The sequence below is a fragment of the Podarcis melisellensis genome, assembly GCF_964234715.1.
Source record: "Podarcis melisellensis genome assembly, chromosome: 5".
Lineage (NCBI taxonomy): Eukaryota > Metazoa > Chordata > Lepidosauria > Squamata > Lacertidae > Podarcis > Podarcis melisellensis.
Genome location: NC_138537.1, coordinates 174,459 through 195,582, shown reverse-complemented (window position 1 = coordinate 195,582; position 21,124 = coordinate 174,459). Strand labels below are relative to the sequence as shown.

General features: G+C 50.2%; 1 protein-coding gene across 10 annotated transcripts in view; it reads left to right on the top strand.

The window, feature by feature from the left end:
• DLG1 (discs large MAGUK scaffold protein 1) overlaps positions 1–21,124 on the top strand; it is an 82,209-nt gene that overhangs the window by 18,931 nt on the left and 42,154 nt on the right. For 3 of the 10 annotated variants that reach the window (XM_081910885.1, XM_081910883.1, XM_081910886.1), the window contains exons 1-2: positions 9,621–9,795; positions 18,105–18,414. In XM_081910885.1, the coding sequence (XP_081767011.1) occupies positions 9,677–9,795; positions 18,105–18,414 (429 nt within the window). In that variant the 5' untranslated portion in view covers positions 9,621–9,676. Of the gene's footprint in view, positions 1–254; positions 426–9,537; positions 9,796–18,104; positions 18,415–21,124 lie in introns of those variants that run through there. The other 7 variants (XM_081910890.1, XM_081910889.1, XM_081910888.1 and 4 more) reach the window with 4 other exon arrangements.

Genomic DNA, 21,124 nt, shown 5'->3' with positions numbered 1-21,124 from the left:
TGGAATTTAAATGTCACAAATAAGTAAAAGTGGGTGGTTCTACATGGGGGGGTGGAGTCTGGCAGGGACTCCGCTGCATAAGCGGAGGGGCGCAACCTTGATGCGCAACTTGGGCAGCCTGTGCTGGGATCGTTGCAGAGAAGCCAGAGCTCTCTTGTTGCCGCCTTCTTCCCCTCTTAAGTTGGGGAAGCAAGTTGTGTTGTTGAGGTTTGCCTTGTAAAACTGGTCTCCTTTGAACCTTTTTCCTCCCCCAGAAATACCGTTCTCAAGATGACGATGACACTCCTTCGCCAGAGCACGGCTCCCCCCGGGAAACTCCCAGTGAGGCAGCAGCTCCAGAGCTTGTGCATGTTTCTGAGAAGAGTCTCTCTCAAGTTGAGAGCGTCCATGGATTTGTCTCCCACTCTCACATTTCGCCAGTCAAGGTAGGAGGCCTGCACACATTTCAGAGCCTCTTTGGGTATGATGTGTCAGGCGTCCAGGGAAAAGTTGCATGCCTTCTTCTTGCTGTAAAGATTTCATGTTCATTCCAAGTCCTCCCCTTATGTCTTTCTAATTGGTGGGTTCTCATCATAACATGAAGTTCTGACGTGTTATTCATTCATTTCCTACTGCATCTCTGAAGCAAGGTAACCGGTTCTTCCTGTTTGAGGAATCTAAGGTTTCACTCTCTCACAAATCATTGTTTGGATGGCTGTGTAGGATTTTGTCTGCAAATTCTTAGTCTATTTCTAGGTTATGGCATGAAAACCCGAGTATTCCTTTGTTGTGAGATTTTTTTATTCAGTTGAGTTTAGGGTTGAGAGCAGGGTTTCCCAACAATGTCCGAAAATAGCCAGGTGTCAGGGGCATTTTATAATTGGCTCTCAGCTACTTACGAGTAAGTGAAGATGCCTGGGTACCAGGATGGCGCCTGACATTTCCCCTACCTGGAGGTGCATGCCTGGGGATCAGTGGATCTGGACTGTTTTCACATCCTAAGACCCCATCCTGTAGAAATCCAGTTGTTATCTTTTATCTGCACAATCAGAATGAAGGCAAAATGCTTTTTCTGTGCAGCCTGAGCAGGAACAGTGAATGGCTTACATCTTATTGTTGTCACTTTCCTTCACTTATCCCTCCCCACAGTTTCTCTGATAATAATAATATGTGACCTTAAAAGAGGGGGGCTCAGAACAACACACACAGGAACTGGACTGCTGGCAAATTTTGAGTCTGCACTGACCTGGCATTGACCAGGCATTGACCTTTTGCATCATGGTGGCAGCAGTGGGAGTGGCCTGGGTTTCTGAGATTCAGGAGTTCCTTGCTCAGCACTAGCAAGGTTGCCTTGGGTGGTGAGTTCTGGGCAGTGGGTTCAAGAGGGCTGTTGAGAAGCTGCCAGTGGGGCTGGAGGACAGCTGTGAGAAGGGCAGGACCCTGAAGCAGTTCTTTCAGTACTAGGGAGCAGCAGCTGGTGGGCTGTTTTTGAAAAGCGGAATGGCTCGTGGGCTGGGATGGAAGGACCATGATGAACCAGACAAGAAGAGTCCTTGTTTAAACTACAGAAAGGTGGATGGTGGATGATGTAAAAGCAGTTCAGGAGAGGGGAGGCTGCCATGGGAGGTTGTGGTGCAGCTGGCACAGTCCAGATGGTGTGCTGGGAGGCTGGGCATGGACTCCTCAGGTCATCCTCCCCCAACATGCTGCCCTCCAGCTGCAGCTGGTCTGCAACTCCCATCATCCCTGAACATTGACCGTGGTGGCTGGGACTGGTGGGAGTTGTAGTTCACCAACCGGGGGGCACCAGGTTGGGGAAGGCTGCCTTAGGAAAGCAGCTGTACCCTCAGCCCCCTCCCTGTTGCCACCACCTGCAGAATAGGGTTGCTTCTGTCAAGCTGCTTCATAAGAATGCATGTGAAGTATGTTGAATGATGCATCATGCAAAATTCTTCTTGGGTTTTGGACACACCCAGTGTTTGAAACTCCCGTTGTTCTAGGCACATTTTGTGACAGGGAATTTCATTAGCGTGAGCAGTTTCTGAGCTCTGGGTGCAAATACTGTGCCTAAGATTTCAGATTAAAACTGCAGAGTGGAAGTAAAGGAGGACCTTTTTCTGCCTCCCCACTTCCAGCTACTTTCTGAAGACTGGAGAAGAGACCCTCTTGAGAATATTAGGGAGGGGGCACACAAAGGACTAGACCATGTGAAAAATGAACATAATATTTTAGCTGCAGTTCATTCATTTTCAGCTTTGTATTCTTGTTATAAAAAAGCGCGCCTAGACATTCCGCTGTTGCGCCCTTTAAAGGTGCCCTTTAGTTCCCGGCTTTCCTATCTCTGCTTCTAACCCTGCACACATCGGGGCCTGAGGTGTGCTAAAGGAGAGGCTGAATGAATTATTTGCCTCTGCCATCCTCACAGTCAGAAATGTAGGGCAGATAGGTGGGCCTGGACTCACTTTGAGAGGAAGGGGGCTTGAAGAACTGAGGCAGATTGCAGTGTCAGGCAGGGAATGCGGGAAGCTGGTGTCAGAACTTGGAAGTAGCCACAGCAGTCAATGGCAGATGCCTCTTGGCCTTTCCTTCTCCCCAGCCCTGCCTTGAAACAGACCCTCATGCCAGCCTCTTCTTACCTGAACCAGCCCAGGGGTGGATGGGAATTGGCAGAGCAGGTCTCCGGAAAGACAGGAAGAAGCAGCCTGCTCAGGGATTTGGAGGGTGGGGGCAGCTGCCTCATCTGCCTGTCTGCCTTCCTCTGCTAGGAGCAGAATCCTCAGGGACCCTGGAAGCGGCTCAATGCAATGGAATGTAGACTGTGGGCCTGCAGAGACTGGCTGGCTGGCTGAGGAATTCGAACTCTGCTCTGTGGTGGTTGTCCCTCTGAACAGAAATCTTTGGCAGTGCATTTGCTTTTGTGATGGCCTCTAGGTGGAGATGTTGCAAAGGAAGACCTTGGCCACAGGCCTCTCAGGTTCTCCAAATACTGTTTTGGCTGCATTCACATGACCATTGATTCCATTCTCATGGCCTTCCCCAACTGCTGATTTCCATGTTATGTTTGAGTTTTCACACAACGTAACAGCCACTTCCAGAACTATAGTGGAATATAGTGGAACATATGGAAACAAATGCTAAACTTGCTCTATTATTTGTAAACAATTTTTTTCTGGAAGCAAATATGAGCACTAAGCTTGCACTGCACTGCGATAGTTTGAGAAGTGGTTTTTACGTGTGTGAAAACTGAAATATAATGTGGACTTAACAGTTAAGGAAAAGTCATGAAAACGAAGTAAACTGGCAGGTGAATGCAGCCCTGTTTGTTTGTTCAGTTTCATTCCTACCCTTCATCTAGGCAGTCCCAGGATGTGATACCTAAGAAACATCAGTCAGCAGTGGTGCCATCCGTATGCTGATAATAGTCAGCACAGTTTCTGTGACATCTGTGGTGTGGCCAGGGAGACGCGCCCGGACTCTGTGGTGGGCTGGATGAGGGCCAGCAAACTGAAGTGGAATTTTGACCAGGCCAGAGGTGATCTTGTGGGTGGGTGGGCGGTTCTGGGGCCTGGGAATGAGAGAGACTGCCTGTTCCGGGGGGGGGGGTGCTCCACCCGGAAGGGGCACCCATGTGCCCTGGGGCTGCTTCCAGAGCTGTCGCGGCTGGAGGCTTGGTTGCAGCCATTCCTGTGCCTGGAGCTAGTAACAGATGAATGGGTAGGCAGAGGAGGTCTAGCGCACGTCAGGCCGTCCAGGCGAGGCAGAGACTGTGGAGACATGTCCCCCAGCGCCACTCTCTGAGACCAGGTCTGCAGGAAGGATGGGAGCTCCAGCTGCCCTGCGCCTCCCAAGCCACACAGACAACTGATCCAGAAGCAGACTGTGATCTATGGCAGTGCTTCCCAATTGTTGGTCCGTGGACCCCAAGGGGTCCGCGTAACCCACCCAGGGGGTGTGTGGTACCATACACATAACAAAAACTACCATAGAGAGATCAAAATTTTAAAAAGTAGGGGGTCCATGGCTTGACTTTTGAAAAACAAGAGAGTCTACAATACTTAGCTAATTGGGAACCAGCTGATCTATGGTGATCTGTCATGGCTATGATGATGAGCCCCCCTGGTATGAAGGGTGTGCACTACAAGCATTGTTTTGGGTAGTAAATGTTCCCCAATGTAAATCCAGGGTCAGCTTGGGATCTGTTTGCAAAGCACTGATGAAGAACAGGTTCCAGGTGTTTTTGTTGGCTGGAGGTGAGGCATCTTTCCCCTCTAGGTGGGAGCAGAAGGGTGCTCAGTGGTCGGCTCCTTGACCTGGATAACTGGGCAAGAAAGACTCTTCACTTGGGAGCAGCATAATCTGTAGATCTGAAGTGGGCAGAATGTGTAGCAGACGGAAGTTGGATTAATCAAGAGGCACTAAGGCAGTTGGGAGGGGGAGGCAGTGCCCGTCTGTCCGTCCATCACAGCTGCTGCTTGTGATTCTGCTTTGAGCTGGGCTGTTTGCTTCTCCACCGCAAGACGTTTTTGGAGCAACTTGTAATAAGGCCACCATGTTCATTTCAATGTGGCATGCTCAGAAGATGAGTAGGAGGATCCTAAAGAGTGTCCGGGAGTCCAGGCACTTCAATCTTCATATTTTGGTAGGTGAACTAACATAGCCTAATGATGGTCCGGTTCTTAATTCAAGGGGAGATACTTCTGATGCATAGAAAATGTGTATCTTCCTTTGGCATTCTGCAATGTACAAATATTTAAACCACGCTTATTATAGGGGTGTTTTCAAGACCAGAGGTGGGGAGATCCCTGGAGTCAGATTCAGGAAGATTTCGGGCATCTTCAGGTGGTCCTTTGCTTTTGTACAGTAATGTTTGCGCACTTCATTGCTTGGTGATGCAGCTGGATCCAGAGCTTGACTGATGCTGGGCTTCTCTGGTGGGGGGGCCAAATCTTCCAGAGCTCAATCTGTTTGTTCCTAGGGCCAAGCCACATCTTCCCCCAGAGGTGCTGTTTTTTTGCTTTGAATGTGTGTGGGTTTTTTTAAGAAAAAGAAGGAATGATGCTTCATGTTCCACATCTCTGCCATTCAAGGATTGGAAGATTTATTAGCCTTTGCATCCTCTCCCCTCTTGAGTCCATATACCTGATGCCTCCACTCTTTATTTGAGTGTGGACCCAGGCAAGGGGATAGATAGAAGCTTTTACTAGGAATTGGGGTCATCCGATAAAGCCAACTGGCAGGCAACTTGCTTGATCTGAGCACAGCACAAAACTCGCAGGATAGGCAATGGGATCTCCCCTCCCCATCCCGGGAGTTCCCTGCAGTTGTGGTGCTTCCGTCCAAGGCCTGCTTCCTTGCCTCCAACTCTCTTTCTCCCTCCCACATTCTCCTTGCTGTGATCCACTGGTCAGGAGAAAAAGAAAAAGAAAGCCAGCCCTTCCAGACAAGATGTAGAAGACAACTCCAAGGAGATAAATCCAAAGTGAAACCTACAGCAGGAAAAAACAGCACTGCCAAAATGTCAACAACTGTTTTGAACACTAGAAGCCCTGGGGAAATAAGGTCTTCACGTTGCACTGGAAAAGACCACACCCAGGACGGCATCCCCTCCTTGGTCTCCAGTCTTTGTCCTTCTACCCGTGGTGCCCATTGCAGCTATGACTAAGATGCCGGCCATTTAAAAGCCCTGCTAAGAGTGAGCCCTGCGTCATCCCAGTTTGCGTGTGGCTTCAGTGGCTGGTGGGTCATGCTGCTTGCCAGTCCCATTGAAGTGCTTGTGCTCCCTGACTGGTTTAGCCTCCCTGGCTGAAGCCCAACAAAAGCATCTTTGCTTAACGCACATCCATTTCAGTAGCATTTGGAGAACATCAGTTATGTGGGGTGGAAATTTTTGAATTTTTAGAAATGCACCGTTTCCTGAAATAAATTAGGAACATAAATAAATGAACATAATGCCAGCCGTCCAGCATGCTACAGTTAGTGTGTTGACCGTATTCAGTGCCTATATATTTTCTTTAAAATAAGGTAAGGGTATGACATTGAATCATAGGGCTGGAAGGGACCCCAAGAGCCGTCTAGTTGAACCCCCAAAGCTGTCATGTAAGTATTCCAATAAAAATAGTTTCCAAGTAAAGCTTTGAATCTGTTTGCTCTGTCACTGTAACCTCACTGGCAAAAGCCAAACTTACTTCTCCTGCAACTGCTGTATTGTGGCCTCCAAAGGCAGCCCCCCCCCCCGCTCCACCTGCAGGGACCCCCCCCACCACCACAGTGGAGAAGTGAGAGGCCCACAGCATCCTCTGGCCCCTCAGCCATCCCTCCTAGGATTGCTCTAAGTAGGCTAAGTCTCTCCCCCCGTCCCCGGTTTGGATTCCAGTAAAAAATCCCCACAGCTTTTATCTGTGATGGCTTCTGTTTCTGTTTTGACAATGTTGATTAAAGTAATCTTAGCTTGGTTTCCTTTGGGATGTCCCCATGTGATACGTGAGAGAAATAACGTGATACTTTTGCAAAGAGGAACATGATATTATTGCTCATGTAGTAATGTTAATCATCTGTTAATTACACTGTCCCTATTACGGTATAGCTTTTGCATGTAAATAAATTCTGTAAAAAGAAAGCAAAATCCCCCACCTCTCGGATTGCAGCAAAAGTCATTTATTTACATTTCCTCTCAAGGCTCCTTGTAGGAGCCTCACATGTCATTGGCTTCTGTGAAGACTGGATGTCATTTTAAACTAAACTAAATTAAATCTTGCACATTAAGTCAGGCCCAAATTAGAGCAGAGGTTCTTATCTTTGATGCTGACTCAGCCGCAGGCTCATGGAAGGAAGACACACGCATGCCCAGGGCCCCACCTTTCTCTCCTGACAGTCACTAAAGGAGAAACTTTAAGAGTTAAAATTAATTTTGATTGCATATTGTTGAGACGTTGGAGGATATTAAATCACTGTATGTTGCTGTTTGTCAGTCAGAGGTTTTAGAGGTTTGCTGCTGCTCTGAGTTGGTAATTTTCCAGCTTCCTACTATTGAAGGTTTTTCCATGTTTACTTGTCTGTTGAGTAACCTCTGAACTGAGCATGAGTCCCCGAAGACTCCCCCTCTCACAGGAACTGCAGGAGAAGAGAGGAGCTGCTTGGGGACTTCCCATAGTGGCATCTGGTTGGCCAGGGTGAGCAGCAAATGTTGGACCGAATGGGCCCCTGGCCTCATCCAGATGACTCTTCTTGTGTCCCAAGGAGATCTTTGCATTTTTATCTCTTTAATGACTTAGGGGAGGTGATCAAAAGTCCATCTAGAACTTTTTCAAGTGCCTTACAGAATACAGTACCATAATTCTAAATTATCTGAATAATTCCTTCCAGAAACCACTCACCTAGCATTCTTGAATATTCATGTATATACAGTGGAACCTTGGGTTGCGGACATAATCCATGACAGAGGCACGTCCACAACCCGCAGAGTTCGCATCCTGAAGTGCCGCGTCTGCGCTGGTGCGATTTGGCGCTTCTGCACATGTGTGAAGCACGATTTAGCGCTTCTGTGCGAGCAGCAAAACACAGAAGTACTTCCAGGTTTCCTGCGGTCCGCAACCCGAGAACACATAACCTGAGGTGGCCGTAACATGAGGTATGACTGTATCATTATGCAGTCAGTCTGTGGGGCTGCTTGCAGTATCAGACAAGCATGGAGCAGGAGGAGCACAATGAGCAGCCTTATTACCTAGCCAGACCTCTAGGCCACCTGGCCTGGTCCTGTCTCTGTACCAGCTGGCAGGGGCTGTTGTGATGTCAGGCTGGAGTGCCTACCTGGAGATTTTGGCACCTGCCGCGTGTGCTCCATCACTGAGCTGGGCCCCTTCTCTGGAGAGGGAAGCTTGCAACAGAATGGAAAGTGCTAGGACTCGGAGTGATGGGCAGCAGCCAAAGCAAAATGACTCTCTGGAGAACCTCTGTTGTTATTTGCGAGTCAGCAGCTCACGGAGATACAGATTTTCCATTAGGTGGTTGTATTCATTAATTTATGTATGAAATTTATGTGCTGCTTAAGATAAGCATAAATCTCTTAAGCAGTTAAAATATAATCAGGAGCAAAAGAAAAACAATACATTTTCCTTTAGGAAGCTCAAGAAGAGAATAAAACTATATACCATAGATAAAACTTAGTAGAACACTAAAAGAAAGCTTAAGAACCAGGAATCGGAGTCCAGGGAAGTTTGGGTAAACACAGACGTCTATAAGAGGCATTTAACGTTGCTTGTTGTCTCCGTCTCTCAAGCCAAGGGTGCTGCTGCCACAGCAAGAGCCCTCTGTCTGAGTACCCTGGTTCCAAGTTGCTTAGGGCTTGGACCCTGAACTTGGCTCAGTAGCTGAGAGGCAGTTAGTAGAGAGCTTGGTGTGTGCAAAGCTGGGTGCCCCACTGAGCAGCCTAGAAGCTGTATTTTGTATTAAGTACAGTTTGTGAACCCCAGTCTTTCTAATTTTCTGCTGTGGCACCTTATTTTTGGATATTCACGGGGCTGTTGCATCACCTTAAAAAGAGAGGATGTGGCCTGATGGGGATGCAGGGGCACTTCTGCGTAGGCGCTTTTGCTTCAAGAGAATTATTTGGACGTGGTGTTTCCCCCCCAGTGACATGAATCTCCATCTCTGGTTCCAGTTTTCTTCCTCCCCTTTGTGTGAGATGCATCCTGTTTTGCGGGTGTCTCAGTCTTGCCTTGTTAGCCTGCAGGCAAGGATTGTGAACACCTAACGATACACAATATAGCAGCTGCTTGTTGGTTTATTATGGGATGGAGGAAATAGTATGAGCAATTACTGTTGCTGCTAGTTTCTAATAGGTGAGAAACGGAACCTGCTTGGTGGGCTTGCCGAAACTACCACTTGTGTAGTTTCAGAGGTTTGTTCTGAGGCTTAAAAGGGGCTTCTGGTCTGTGTGTGTTTAAAGATGCTTCCATATTATTAATAACTGTTTGGCCATGAGGTGGGTGGGCAGTGCTGCTCCCCCTTTTCTGGAGTGGCTGCAAGCAGCCGCAAGGCACCTCTGGCTTTTTCGCACAGGCACTGGTGGCGATTGGCTCCGGGTGTCCCTCCCACCCGCCCAGCGCTGTGCTTTGTCAGGCGTCCCCAGAGAGCATCTGTTGTCTGATGCCGGCAGCATCCCTCTCTACCTGCTAATGGGTCTCGCTCCCCGAGTTCCACTCCGCCTGCCTCACTGCTGACAAAAGGAGGAGGTTTTTGATCTTGGCAGACCACAGAAGCAGATAATAGTCTGGAAGGTGGCAGGATTGCCCCTTTGCCTTCCACCCATGGAAGTGCCCCCCGGGGGAGTAACAGGTGCGGCAAGAGTCTGGCCACGGGCGCGATGGATGGGAGCTGGCCTGGAGAGGAGCCGGAGTGAGTGAGGCTGGCTGCTGTCCTTCCCTGAGTGATTCAGCTGTAATCCTGCCTGCCGTTTGCCTGATCACTCACTGTGGCTCAGCAGCTGACGGGGACCCACGCCTGCCTGCCTGCCTGCCTGCCTGCCTGCCTGCCTGCCTGCCTGCCTGCCTGCCAGCCACCTGCTGGGCTGCAGAGATGAATTACATTTTTGGAAACAACACTCTGCTCTACTCGCGCACCAGTCGGGGCGGCAACACTGGATCCGGCCATAGCTCGGGAGGGCCCAAGCAGAAGCTGTGGGCAAAGAAGGGCTCTGGGGATGCCCTGCCTTCCGAGGAGGCCGAGACTTCGCGCTGGCAGCAGATTGCTGCCTTCTTCACTCGCAGGCATCGCTTCTTCTTCTTTGACTGCATCTCTGTGGCTGCCAGCTCCAGCCAGGTAAAGCGTCACTTGTTGAAATCGGGGGGGGGGGGGAGGGAGGGCAGCCATGGGAATGGGATCTCCTTCCCCAGCTGCCAGGATTAGGGCAGGGTTAGAAGAGGAAGGAATATTGCAGTCAGCCTCATAGGTGCCTGGGTTTGGCTTTGAGCATATTAAAAACTTGCATGAACACCAGCTTGGTGGCTTAACATTTCTTCTGACCTGCCACAGAAATAGGGATTTTGGCACAAATGTCTGACATGATTGAGGCTGCAAAATTAGACTTAGTCAAACAGCTGGATTCCAGGGAGAGGCTAGGAGGGCAAGCTAGGGCACAAGTAGCAGGCTGCATGGCCTTGTTTGGTTGGGTGGGCAAGCGTTGTCCTGGAGTGAAGAGTCCTGACTCTGTTCCGAGGGCTCTGGGTCGCCATGGCTGAGATGTCTGACCCCAGTGGGGTCTTGGTAGGCCTGGTGAGATAAAGGAAGAGAACAGAGTTGGAAGTGCCTCTTGACAGGAGCTGGCAGCCAAGACCGGGAGGCTTGTCTCTGCAGAGCCCCAAGAAACGACCAGGCTGGGAGGGCAGTGAGTTCAGTTTCCCACCCTGAGTGCAGGAAAGGAGAGCGCTCTTATTCCCAGAGCATCCCTGGGATTGTAACTTGCCCAACTTTGTTTGAAAAGTTTCCAAGGGGTGAATTTCCACAGCTTTGCAAGGCGGCCTTGGCTCCTGCTGGGCTGCTCTGAGAGCTATGAAAAAATGTTGGGCTGCTTCCTTCCTGTAACTCAAGCACGTTACTTTCATGTTCCTTCCTGGGTGGATATAGATAGGGCAAGTTTTCTCCTCCTTTTTGGCACCTTTGTCAATATCTGACACCCACATGCTCCCTTGTGGCCTTTTCTCAGCCTTTCCTTGGGACTTGCCTTTTCGACTTGAGTTCTCCCACCTCCATGGTTTATACCAGCCGCAATCCCACAAGGCAGGCCTGCATTGCAGATATAGGCAGAGAGGGAAGGGGGCAGGGGGGTTGCAATGTCCTAGTGAGTTTGGGGCTGAGCCTGGGTGCTTCCTGGCTTCCAGCTCTCTCTCTCTCTCTCTCTCTCTCTCTCTCTCTCTCTCTCTCTCTCTCTCTCTCTCTCTCTCCCCCTCTCCTCTGCAGCCCAGTGGAGGCCCAGTGTCCTCCAGGCCTCTAGTTGCCAGCTAAATCTTAGTGTTGCTGCAGCACCTCTTGAGCTCTCTGGCCTCATCCTTCTTTGCACATGTTCAGGCCCTTGATGTCCATACCACTTTTTTGCTTGCATTCTGTTGCTTTTTGCTGCCCAAGCATCCCATTCTCTTGTTCCAGGAGCATCATCCCATTCTGATGCTCCTGCAAGAGCGTTGACTTAGACTTCCCGCCAAATTGTTCCAAAGATGCTGACAATCCTTGAACCAGCTGAATTTCTCTTCTCCATCTGATGCCGATCTGCTTTAGTTTGATCTTGGCATATTATTCAGTAAGTTTGGTATCTTTTGGTGCTTTCACCTACTCTGGTAAGACAAATATAGCTGCTCCTGAGTTCGGATCCCTCGACCACAGTTGTCCTCAAGCTTGGATTTCTGCAGTCGGCTCTACGTGGGGCTGGCCTTTAGGTTGGTCCAGATGGCAGCTGGTGCCTGCCTGTCCACGTTCCTGTTCTCACAGTGGCCAACCCGATGCTCCTATGGGGAGCCTGCAAGCAGGACATCAGTGCTCTCCCCACTGTTGTTCCCCAACAGCTATTATTCTGAGACCTCATATCTGGAAGCCGTTGAGCTTTATCCTCCACTAATTTGGCTAAACCCTTCCAAAGCTATCCATTCAAGATGGTGGCCATCGCTGCAACCCCTGGGAGTAAATTCTATAGTTGTAAGTCTGTGCTGCGTGAAGAAATACTTGCCCATCCTTAATTCTCCAATATTTAGCTTTGTTGGATACCTCTGGGTTCTTCTAGTATTATGTAAGAGGAAGACAAAGTGTCTTTATTTCTACCACACCCGGCATGATTTCATACACTTCTGTCATGCCACACCTAAACTAGTTTTTTAAAATAGTTTAGTTTTTTTTTTCTTTTCCAAAACTAAAAAGCCCCTCACAGCCTTTTCTCATAGGGGAATTGCTCCAACCTCTTTAGCATACCTTGTTCTCAATTGGTCCAGTTGCTTTCCCTGATTCATTGAAATATTTTTTATTGTGGATTCTAATGGTCTTGGCTATCTGCTGCTTGAATTCTTTTTTGGTACCCCTTACTGTCTGCTTCTCTTCCTTTTGCCAAAGTTTGTGTTCCTTTTTGTTCCCCTCATGTGAGCAGCCCTTCTGGTTTTTAAAGGGAGCCTCCTGGCCTCCTCACAGCTTCCCTGACTGCTTGCTGACCACACAGGTATCCTCTTAACCTTGGTGACACTTTTCCTCATCTATAGTATACATAATCATCATTACTGTTTTTTACATTGATTTGTCACTTGCTACAAAATTGGCTCAAAACAACGTCTAATTATAAAGGCATTCCTAATATAAAATGTAAGACACACAAACACACATATGTATATGTATACAGGAACATTAATTAGTCAAAATCTTGCAAGAATGTAAAGAGAACAGATGCTTCTTGAACACCTATGAAGACTTGGATATGGTCATACTTGCGATCCGACGCTTGGGTGACAGGAGCACGATGTCTGGCACCCGGGGGAGCATTGCAGAGTTGGGGAACCACCAGTGTCAAGGCCTCTCTTCTTGTGGCTGCCCTGTGGACCTCCCTCAGGTGGTCCTGGCTGAGTTCCTACGATGGTGGCTTTGAATAACCCCCAGGCATTGTGGAGAGATTTGACCCTATTGAGAACTTTTCACCTTCCTTTTTCCCAGTCCCCTCATTTGAGTCCTCCTTCAAAGTCAAATGTGATGGCTTGCTTGCTTGTTTGTTGTAACCTGCCCTGGCATCCCAAGGCACAGGGTGGGATATTAGTTTTAAAATTAATTAAGAAACACCATTTTCACTCCTATCCCTGAGGGAGGCTTTATCCTGGACCGAAGGCTCTTTCGCTCCTTTCTGCTCTCCCTCCCTCCCCCCCCGGACTTGTCTGTTCAACTTTTTAGTGCCAATGGATTTCATAAATGGAGTCACCTATTTATTTTTAAAAATCCATTTATTTTACATTGTTAGCAAGTACACAGCTCCCACAGCATACACCCACACCCACAAACCCATAGAAATGGATTTTTTGGTTATTTATTTATTTTTACTAAAGATTTTCTTGGTTTACAAAAGTATGTGCAATGTCTCTTTTTTTCCCAAGTAACATTTTTTACAGATCAGTTTCATTTGTTGAGACATTAGGAAGAAAAGGGGGGAAGAGGTGGAGGGGGAAAGGTGGGTGGAGGTGGGGTCGGGTGGCAAATTTTTGTTATTTATTGTATTTGTTCGGCTCCCAGCAATAAAATATATAATAATGTAATTCATCAAAAGTTTATCAGCTAAAACAATGGTACTCATTAAATGTGTTCCTCCAGAATAATTAAGTATGACCAGACGCAACCCCAAAGCCTCAGAACCATGCCCAAATGCCAGGGAAGATGAAGCTGCCCCTCTCCTGTGGAAGAGGTATTGGGGTTGGCATTTGGTCCTCTTCTGGGGGCGGAGGTCCACAGGGCGGGGGGGGGGAGGCTGAGTGCTCAGAGAAAGGTCTGAGGTTCCCAGGGAGGCTTGTGTGTGGAGAGGTGATGCAGGAGGTTTCCAAGAGTTGTAGGTTGAAACCAGCCTGTGGGGCTGGACTTGCAAATGAATTGGCAGCCAGGTCTGAATTAGTAAAACAAGGTGGTTAGTGTATGAAACATGGAAAGAACAGGCCTGTATGGATGCTTCAGTGCAGGGGGCAGCCCCCCCCCCAGTGCCCTCCAGATGCTGTGGGCAAGAACTTGCATCGCCCCCAGCCGCTCGGCCAGTGTTCAGGGATCACGGGAATCCCGGTACTCTGGGCACTGGTGGCTGCTGCTGAGGAGTTCTGCCAGGTGCTGCTCTGGAATCACCCTGCTGGCGCCAGTAGCGCCCGTCTCAGAGACGCCCAAAAACACCCCCCAGCAGCTTGATGCCATTATTTGTGGCAGGGATCCTGCAGCATCCAGTAGCTGCGGTTGCCACTGCAGAGTATGAAAGCCTTTAAGCACTCCAGTGGCTTTCAGGAGAAGGTTTTTGGCAATGACCCACCACGGAAAGGCTGAGCCAGGGATGAATGGGGAGGATTAGCTGGGTGGGGCAGAGTTAGCTGGGGTGGATGGTTAGGAGCCAGCAGGTGTCTTGCTGTCCCACAGGCAGAGATGCAAAATTTCGGTGAATGACAAACAAATATGCTATTGCAAAAAGCTTAGGAAACTCTTTATCTATGCACGTGGAGCAGTTAAATCTCAATTTGGTCTGGCATTTTTCTCCAAGGTGTTGCTTGAGCTTAAATGCTTCTAAATTGCAATCAGGAAGGCTTGCTGTGTGTTTAATTTCAACTCGCCAACCCTGAACGTCCCTAGAAGGGTGGCTGGAGGAGGAGAGGGATTGAGATTCTTTCTGTGTGCATCACATTTTCTTAGTAAGCAGAGATCTATTTGAGAACGCTGAAAGCCACTTGGATTTTCAATACTGTATTGTGAATAATTTGGTATCACCTGCAAATTTGGTCACCTCTCAGCTCACCCATAACTCTATATTGTTTGTGAAAACTTTGAAAAGCGCCCGTTCTTATCTGTCTTCATTGTGAGAGCTACTCTGCTATCATATCACATTAGGTGCCGAGTTCTGGCAGCTGTGTAGCCCAAACAAGATGACGGAGAAACAAGAGGGGGGTGTATTGGACTGTGCAGCACCCCCCTTCCCCACAAAGGTTTGCCAGAGTGTGTGTGGGGGGGGGAGGAGCACAAACTGAGGGCTGGTGTCACCTGTGTCATCACATCCTACTGAGGATTGAACATGCTCAGTGGCTTAGAAATCCCGATGGTCTGTTGGCTTGTGGGGGGTGGGAATAGAAAACTGGCAGGTGGGTGAAAAGCGAGACTGGCTGCCTGCACACCAAACAAGAGCATTCTCTTTGGCAACACCTTGTTGTAGATCTCATGCTCTGTTTTGTATTCTTTAACCATTTAGCCATCAAATGAGGACTTACCTGCTAATTCCAGGACTGTGAAGGTTGCTCAGGCGCCTTTGTCAGGGAATTGGTGGAAACCTTTTGAAAGTATAAGAATTTGATGTCTACCAGTTCATCTGTCTACTAACTTGCTTGTTGGCATTCTAAAATGACAGTCTGAAATGTTAGTAAGGATTTCCTTTTGCAGAAGCCACATTGATCCAGCTTCAGCAAGACTCAATCGTTGTATCACACAAGTTTCCACCCATAGGTCTGGAACAAATATTAAGCTAACTAGGGCTGGGCAATATTAGGTTTTCGACACCACAGTGTGTCACCAGTCCAACATCGTGGTTTGCTGATATACCATGATGTTGAAAAAAGCGGCATTGGCCTCATCCGTTGAGGTGCTGGGTGAAACTGCCACAGCTCTCACTGCGGAGCCGAGGCTCTTTCATCCCAGAGCCTTGCAGGGCCCAAGCCCCCTGCTCAGCTGGGGGGGGGGGGAGAGGCTGGCGTCCAACAGCTGAGTGGGCCAGACCACTCCCCAAGATGGAGGGAGCCCTGACAGGCTCCCTTGGCAAGGCTGCTTCGCCTTCGAGGGGAAGGGGAGCAAGCAACCTCCTTCTCCTGGGAGAAAGAGGCCACTTGCTCCCCCCCCCCCCCAGCTGAGTGCTCTTGTGCAAGCAGGAAAATTATTTGGGGCTTCCTCAGCTTGGGAGCAGGAGCAGATTTACGCCCCCCCCCCCGATGACTCGTGTGAGCTGGTGGCGGGTCTGGGTCTCCGTCAAACTGCTTGGCTGAGGCGAGGGCAGCTGCATTCCTGCACTGGTCGGGGAGGGGGATGGACTGACCACGATGGCGGCTTCACTCAGTGGCATATTGCTGGTAAAACCACCGTGGCTCCTGAGTCCCTCTGCCTCCAGCCCAGCCCGGCTGCAGCTTGTTTCTCCCTAGGCATGCTGAGTGCTGGGGGGGACGGGACTGAGGAGCGGCAGAGGTTTCACCCGTGATATAGTGCTGAATGAAACCCCCATTGTGGTGAGCCCCTCATACCGGTCCTGGGCGATATATCAATATATTGCCAGGCCTGAAGCTGACCTGCCTATAATTTCTTCAGTCTCAAGTCTTACTTTGGCTACTTTCCAGTTTTCTAGAATGTAGGCTGATTTTAGGGACAAGTTATGTAATTTCCTTAGAAGACCAGCATTCCCATTTACATTCGTTAACTCGCAGGTGGATGCTGTGGGGACCTGGTGACTGGTTAACTTTTAATGTCAATAAGCCCTTGTTGGCATGTGGCTCGATTTTTTGGGTCTCTCTCTCTCTCTCTCTCTCTCTCTCTCTCTCTCACACACACACACACACACACACACACAGAGAGAGAGATTAAATTCCGCTTCTCTCCTTCCCAAGCACTCTGTTTGCTCCATCATCTCCCCGGCTGGTCTCTTGCTTCTGATGTATTTAAAGACATGGCTGTTGTTTTTATTATGCATCTCTCAGATTTTTTCTGCCTTCCCACTCGCTGCTGGGAACTAGAGCAGTGCTTCTTGCCAGTGGTGCCTGTTTGGCAGGGATTGTGTGAGCTGTCAGTAGATTTGAAGAGCCCAGATTGTGCCTCAATTTGCCGGCCGTTTCCCAGGGCCAGGGGTGGGGCTGCAGCTTTATCCCTGTCTCTGAGGTCCTGTGCTTTCCCCAAGCCAGTGCTTCTTGCAGATGGTTGTGTGAAAAGAAAGCCCCGTGGGCAAGCGCCTGCCTGTGTGTGGAAAGGCTCCATGCCGCTGGGACACCTGCACAGTTGAGTGCCTCAGCCATGTGGAGCCCCTACTCACGAGCAGGCACTTGCAAACGGGGCTCCTTTCTCACACAGCTGTGTGTAGCATGTGGTTCTTGGTGGTGTGTGTGTGGAGGCAGCTCTACGGTGCCAGGTGAGGCCGAAAGGACAGCCCTCTGCTCCCCACACTTAGGCCCTGGAGTCTGGAGAGGGTCGCATCCTGCCCTCTTGTGTGCAGTTGTGTATGGAAATGGCTTGGGGATTCTCCAGTGATGGATTTGTTGTCATACAGACACACAACCAAATGAAGAAGCACCAGCAGATGTTTCCCATCACATTTTTATGGTATATCACAGATGTAATCCTGAGCCACCAAATTGCCCCTCTTCCTTTCTCCAGACGACGACTTCTTCTTTTTCTTCCCCTGTAATGTTGGATGAATAATAATAATATAGGTTGCCAGTTCATGTTTTTAGGTGAGATGGTGCATCATATTTTACTTCCAGTTTTAAAAGCAGCAATAGGAGATGCTTCCTTGGTTACCTAGCAACTGTGTGATATCCCACCTAGGTCCCCACCTCCAGTAATTCCTTTTAGCTCCTGCTGACGTGAAACCAGCTGGAATCAGACCCTCCTGCGCTCACTTTCCTCTTGTCTCTTAAGTTGAGGTTTCAGCAAGGGGGGGAAGTGCCTTATTTGGGGCCAGTTGATGACCTTCTGTGGGCCTTCCTCTTCTCCCTAGTGAGAGGCAGAGTGAAATCATGTCCTGCTCTGTCTCCCCTCCATTCTAAGGCGCATGTTATGTCCTGTGGCAGATCAGGCTGTGAGCAGCTTGGCCCATGCAGGGGATACTTGGGACAGGTCTCTTGTCCTGGGGCCATGTGATGAATCCAGAGGCAGCTAATCGTGTGCTCCTTGCTGTGTTCTGCCCAGGTGTTTGATGCACCTGAGCTTTGCCAGCTTTTTATTCATGTATCTCAAGGATTTCTATGTCCCCTTTTAGGGCATAGCCCTTACAAGATCATATACAGTCGTACCTTGGATCCCAAACGCCTTGCAACTCAAACATTTCGGCTCCCGAATGCAGCAAACCCGGAAGTGAGTCTTCTGGTTTGCAAATGTTTTTTGGATCCCGAACGTTCGACGCGGCTTCCAATTGGGTGCAGGAAGCTTCTGCAGCCAATTGGAAGCCGCGCCTTGGTTGTCAAATATTTTCAGAAGTTGAACAGACTGTACCATGATGAGGAAAGTTCCATTAAGATCCACCAGAATGGTCAGACCCAAAGAATTCTGTGTCCTAAGAATGCCAGGAGGAAACAGCGACCTAAAAACTTTGGGGAAGGAGAGTCTTCAGGTCAGGAGCCACCTTGGATTGAGCTGTTCCGCAGACGTTGGTGTCCAGTTTTCTTTCTCCTGTTCCCTCACAGTGGTCGCTCTGGCTTGCCTCAGAGGAGGTCTTGGAAGTCACACATGACCCCTGCTTCCCAGGAAGGGGCTGAAGAAATGGTCTCCTCCCCAGGGAGTCCAAGAGCTGGTAAACCCAGGGAAAGAGGCCCCAGAGTGTCTCAACGGTGGGCCCCTGCGCCTCTCCGCTGCATCCACTGCCCCCTGAATTCTGAGCTGTCGAGTGAGGTGGATGCAGACCCTCTTGCTAATCCACAGAGCCCATCTCTAAGGACTAGTTCCCACCCGGCAGCCCCTTGCACCTCCAAGACAGAAGCACAGCAGCCTTGGGAGGTAGGGGATCAGAGTTGTGGCCTTCTCCTACTCTACCACTCTTGGCCTCAGCAGCTGCAATCCACAAGATTAGCTTGGGGGCAGGATGGTTTGGGAGGTCTCTGGAGTCCTCCTCACCTAGCAACTGGAGCCCACCACACCACACACTCCCTCACTTGGTAGCTCCTCCGCCTCCTCCGCCCTCTCTGAGGGGGGCTTTTCCTTTGCTTTGGAGAGAGGCAGTGTGTTTCCAGCAGTGCTGGGGGGGGGCGCTGCAGCTTTTGGGTATCTTGGTTGCCTCCTTTGCAGGGCCTGGAGGCAGCATTCCATTTGAGTGCAGAAGGGCTGGCCTGGCCTTGGCAAGCAGACCTGGCCCTCCCCAGCACACCTGCAGCCATGCGATGTACTGCTGAGCATTTGCCCTCATGCTCAGTCGTGGCGCAGGGTCTCAGAGTCTGCAGCAGAAAGGCCCTGTGGACGTGCCAGGTGACCTTTGGCGCAGCTTCTCTTCCCTCTGCAGAGCATTGATTCTGTTTGCCTGGCAAAGGGGCCGACAGTGTGTTGCCCAATGGGACGCCTTCTGTCTCTGGAGAGGGCGTGCAAAGCCGGGCTTCTGCTGGACTGGCCAGGAGAGCATTTTGCTCTGGCTGTCCGGAGGAAATGTGCCACTGCCTGGGCTCCCTTTTAGCTGGCCGAGCAGCTTAAGTGGGCTCCCGGATGGCCGCCTGTTCCCCCCCACGCAAGTGCTGCTGTGGGGCTCCTGACGGCTGTGCAGTGGGGCCTGGGCTGAGGCATGCTGGCTCTGCCGCCAAGGCCTGGGCAGAGGCACCTCCGGGGCTCCAGCCCCAGGATGCAGCCGGGCAGCCGCCCTGTGTTTCAGCCACGTTGCCTGTGGCATCCAAGCACAGGGGCCGGTTCACCAACCTGCGCGACAGCGTGAAGAAGAGCCCCACCAAGAGCACCGCCAAGGTGAGGGCTGCCAGCGGGTGGGGCTCCGACAGCTCGTGGTCCAATTGCTCCTCAGAGAAGGTAAGCCCCCACCGGCTCCGCCCCAGCTCCTTCTCCCTCCGTGCAGGACTCCAGCGCAAGGCGTCAGCTGGAAGGGGGCTGGCGTGCTCCTGAAGCGCTTTCCTGCTCCCTTGAGTTGCCACGATGTCAGGCCAAGGAAGGTGGTTTCCCCACAAGTTGGTTGTGAGTGAGTGTGCGGGAAACCTCAGGTTGGTTTTCTGAGGATTTGGTTTTCTGTGAATGGAACTGTAGAATTGTGCAACCCCCAGAGCCCACCCTTTGGAGGGGGCTTCAGCAGCAGGAGTGGTTTTTTAAACACTTTAAAAGGTATTTGGATGAGTGGGGGGCTCTGATTCTTTGGTGGCAGCACATGATGAGCAGGGCTCTCCAGTGACCATATTGATTCTGTCCAATTCCAATAACCTATTTATAAAGCAGGTCACATGCTGGACCAGGGCTTGGCAGCCTTTTCTCTCACGCTTATCTGCTGACTGGGAGAAGGAACAGAGTGGGTGCTGGCCAGGATCCTGCCCCTCTTTCTCTGACCCCCTCTTCTCTCCCTTTTGGCCCAGGTCACTCTGCCTCACTTGGGGGCCATTGGCATTTGGTTGAGGGCTCCGTAAAAATAGGCCAAATAATTTGCCTGTGGCCCCAATTTAGAGGCCGGCTTGCTTGTCCTTTGCTTCTAAAGGGTGGCCGGGCTTGAGAGGTCTTTAGGGCACTTGCTTGCATCTTTAGTAGTATTAATTTACATGTGCTGAACATTTACATAATGCCCAAGGGAGCTGTTTCTGCTTCGCACCCTGGCCAGGCTTGTGCCCTGGGGAGTCACTTTGGCAGCGGTTTGACTTGACTCCCAGAGGGACACTCCCTTGTCTCTCGAGGCAGATGGATGCCAGCAACAACCATTTATTTATTAACTTTTTTATACTGCTCTTCATCTGAAGATCACAGGGCAGTTCACAACATAAGCTTGCGAAAGAAGAACACAAAGAACATAGGGAAAAACAAAAGTAAACTAATAATCTCCGTCCCACAAACACATTTCCAAGGCCGTTTGAGTGTGTAATCAGCAAAAGGCCTGGCTATAGAGGAACATTTTCCCCTGGCACCCAAAGGTGTATAATGAAGGCTCCAGGTGAGTCCCTGGAGGGATAGGATAGATGGACTCAGCCTTCAACCTTCTGTGACGGCTGTCTGTCCTGCTCCTTTCTCCTTTGCTCTTTAGTCTTAATAAACTCCCTGAAATTGATGTTAGGGTTGGGTGCATTTCTGCAAGACTCAAAAGGAGAGTGTGCGAGGGCTTGGGCAGGGGAAAGCTAGGGAAGTTGGGTGGTCTCTCTGCTTTGCTTCTAAAGGTTTGCCTGTGGCTGGAGGGGACCTCAGGGGGTGGCAGCCCCTGGAGAGGCCTACCTGGACTGGCCGTTGTGGGAGGAAGGCACCCAAAGGTCTCCCCGCCTTCTGTTACAGTACTTGCTGCTCACTCTTCCTTGCTCTGTGGAAGTGCCTAATAGGATCAGTGAAGTAAAAATGGCAGGTGCATTATTCTTTTGAGTGATTGTGGATTCAGCCTTGTGTGTGCTGGATGCCTCTGGGTAGGTGGAGATGTCTTAATAGCATTGTGGTCCACCCCCCACCCCCCAATTCCCCCCTGGCAGGGGGACGCAAGGGGAGGAAGGGGCACTCAGCCGCAGTTCTGCTCTGGCTCCCAGCAAGCCCGGGG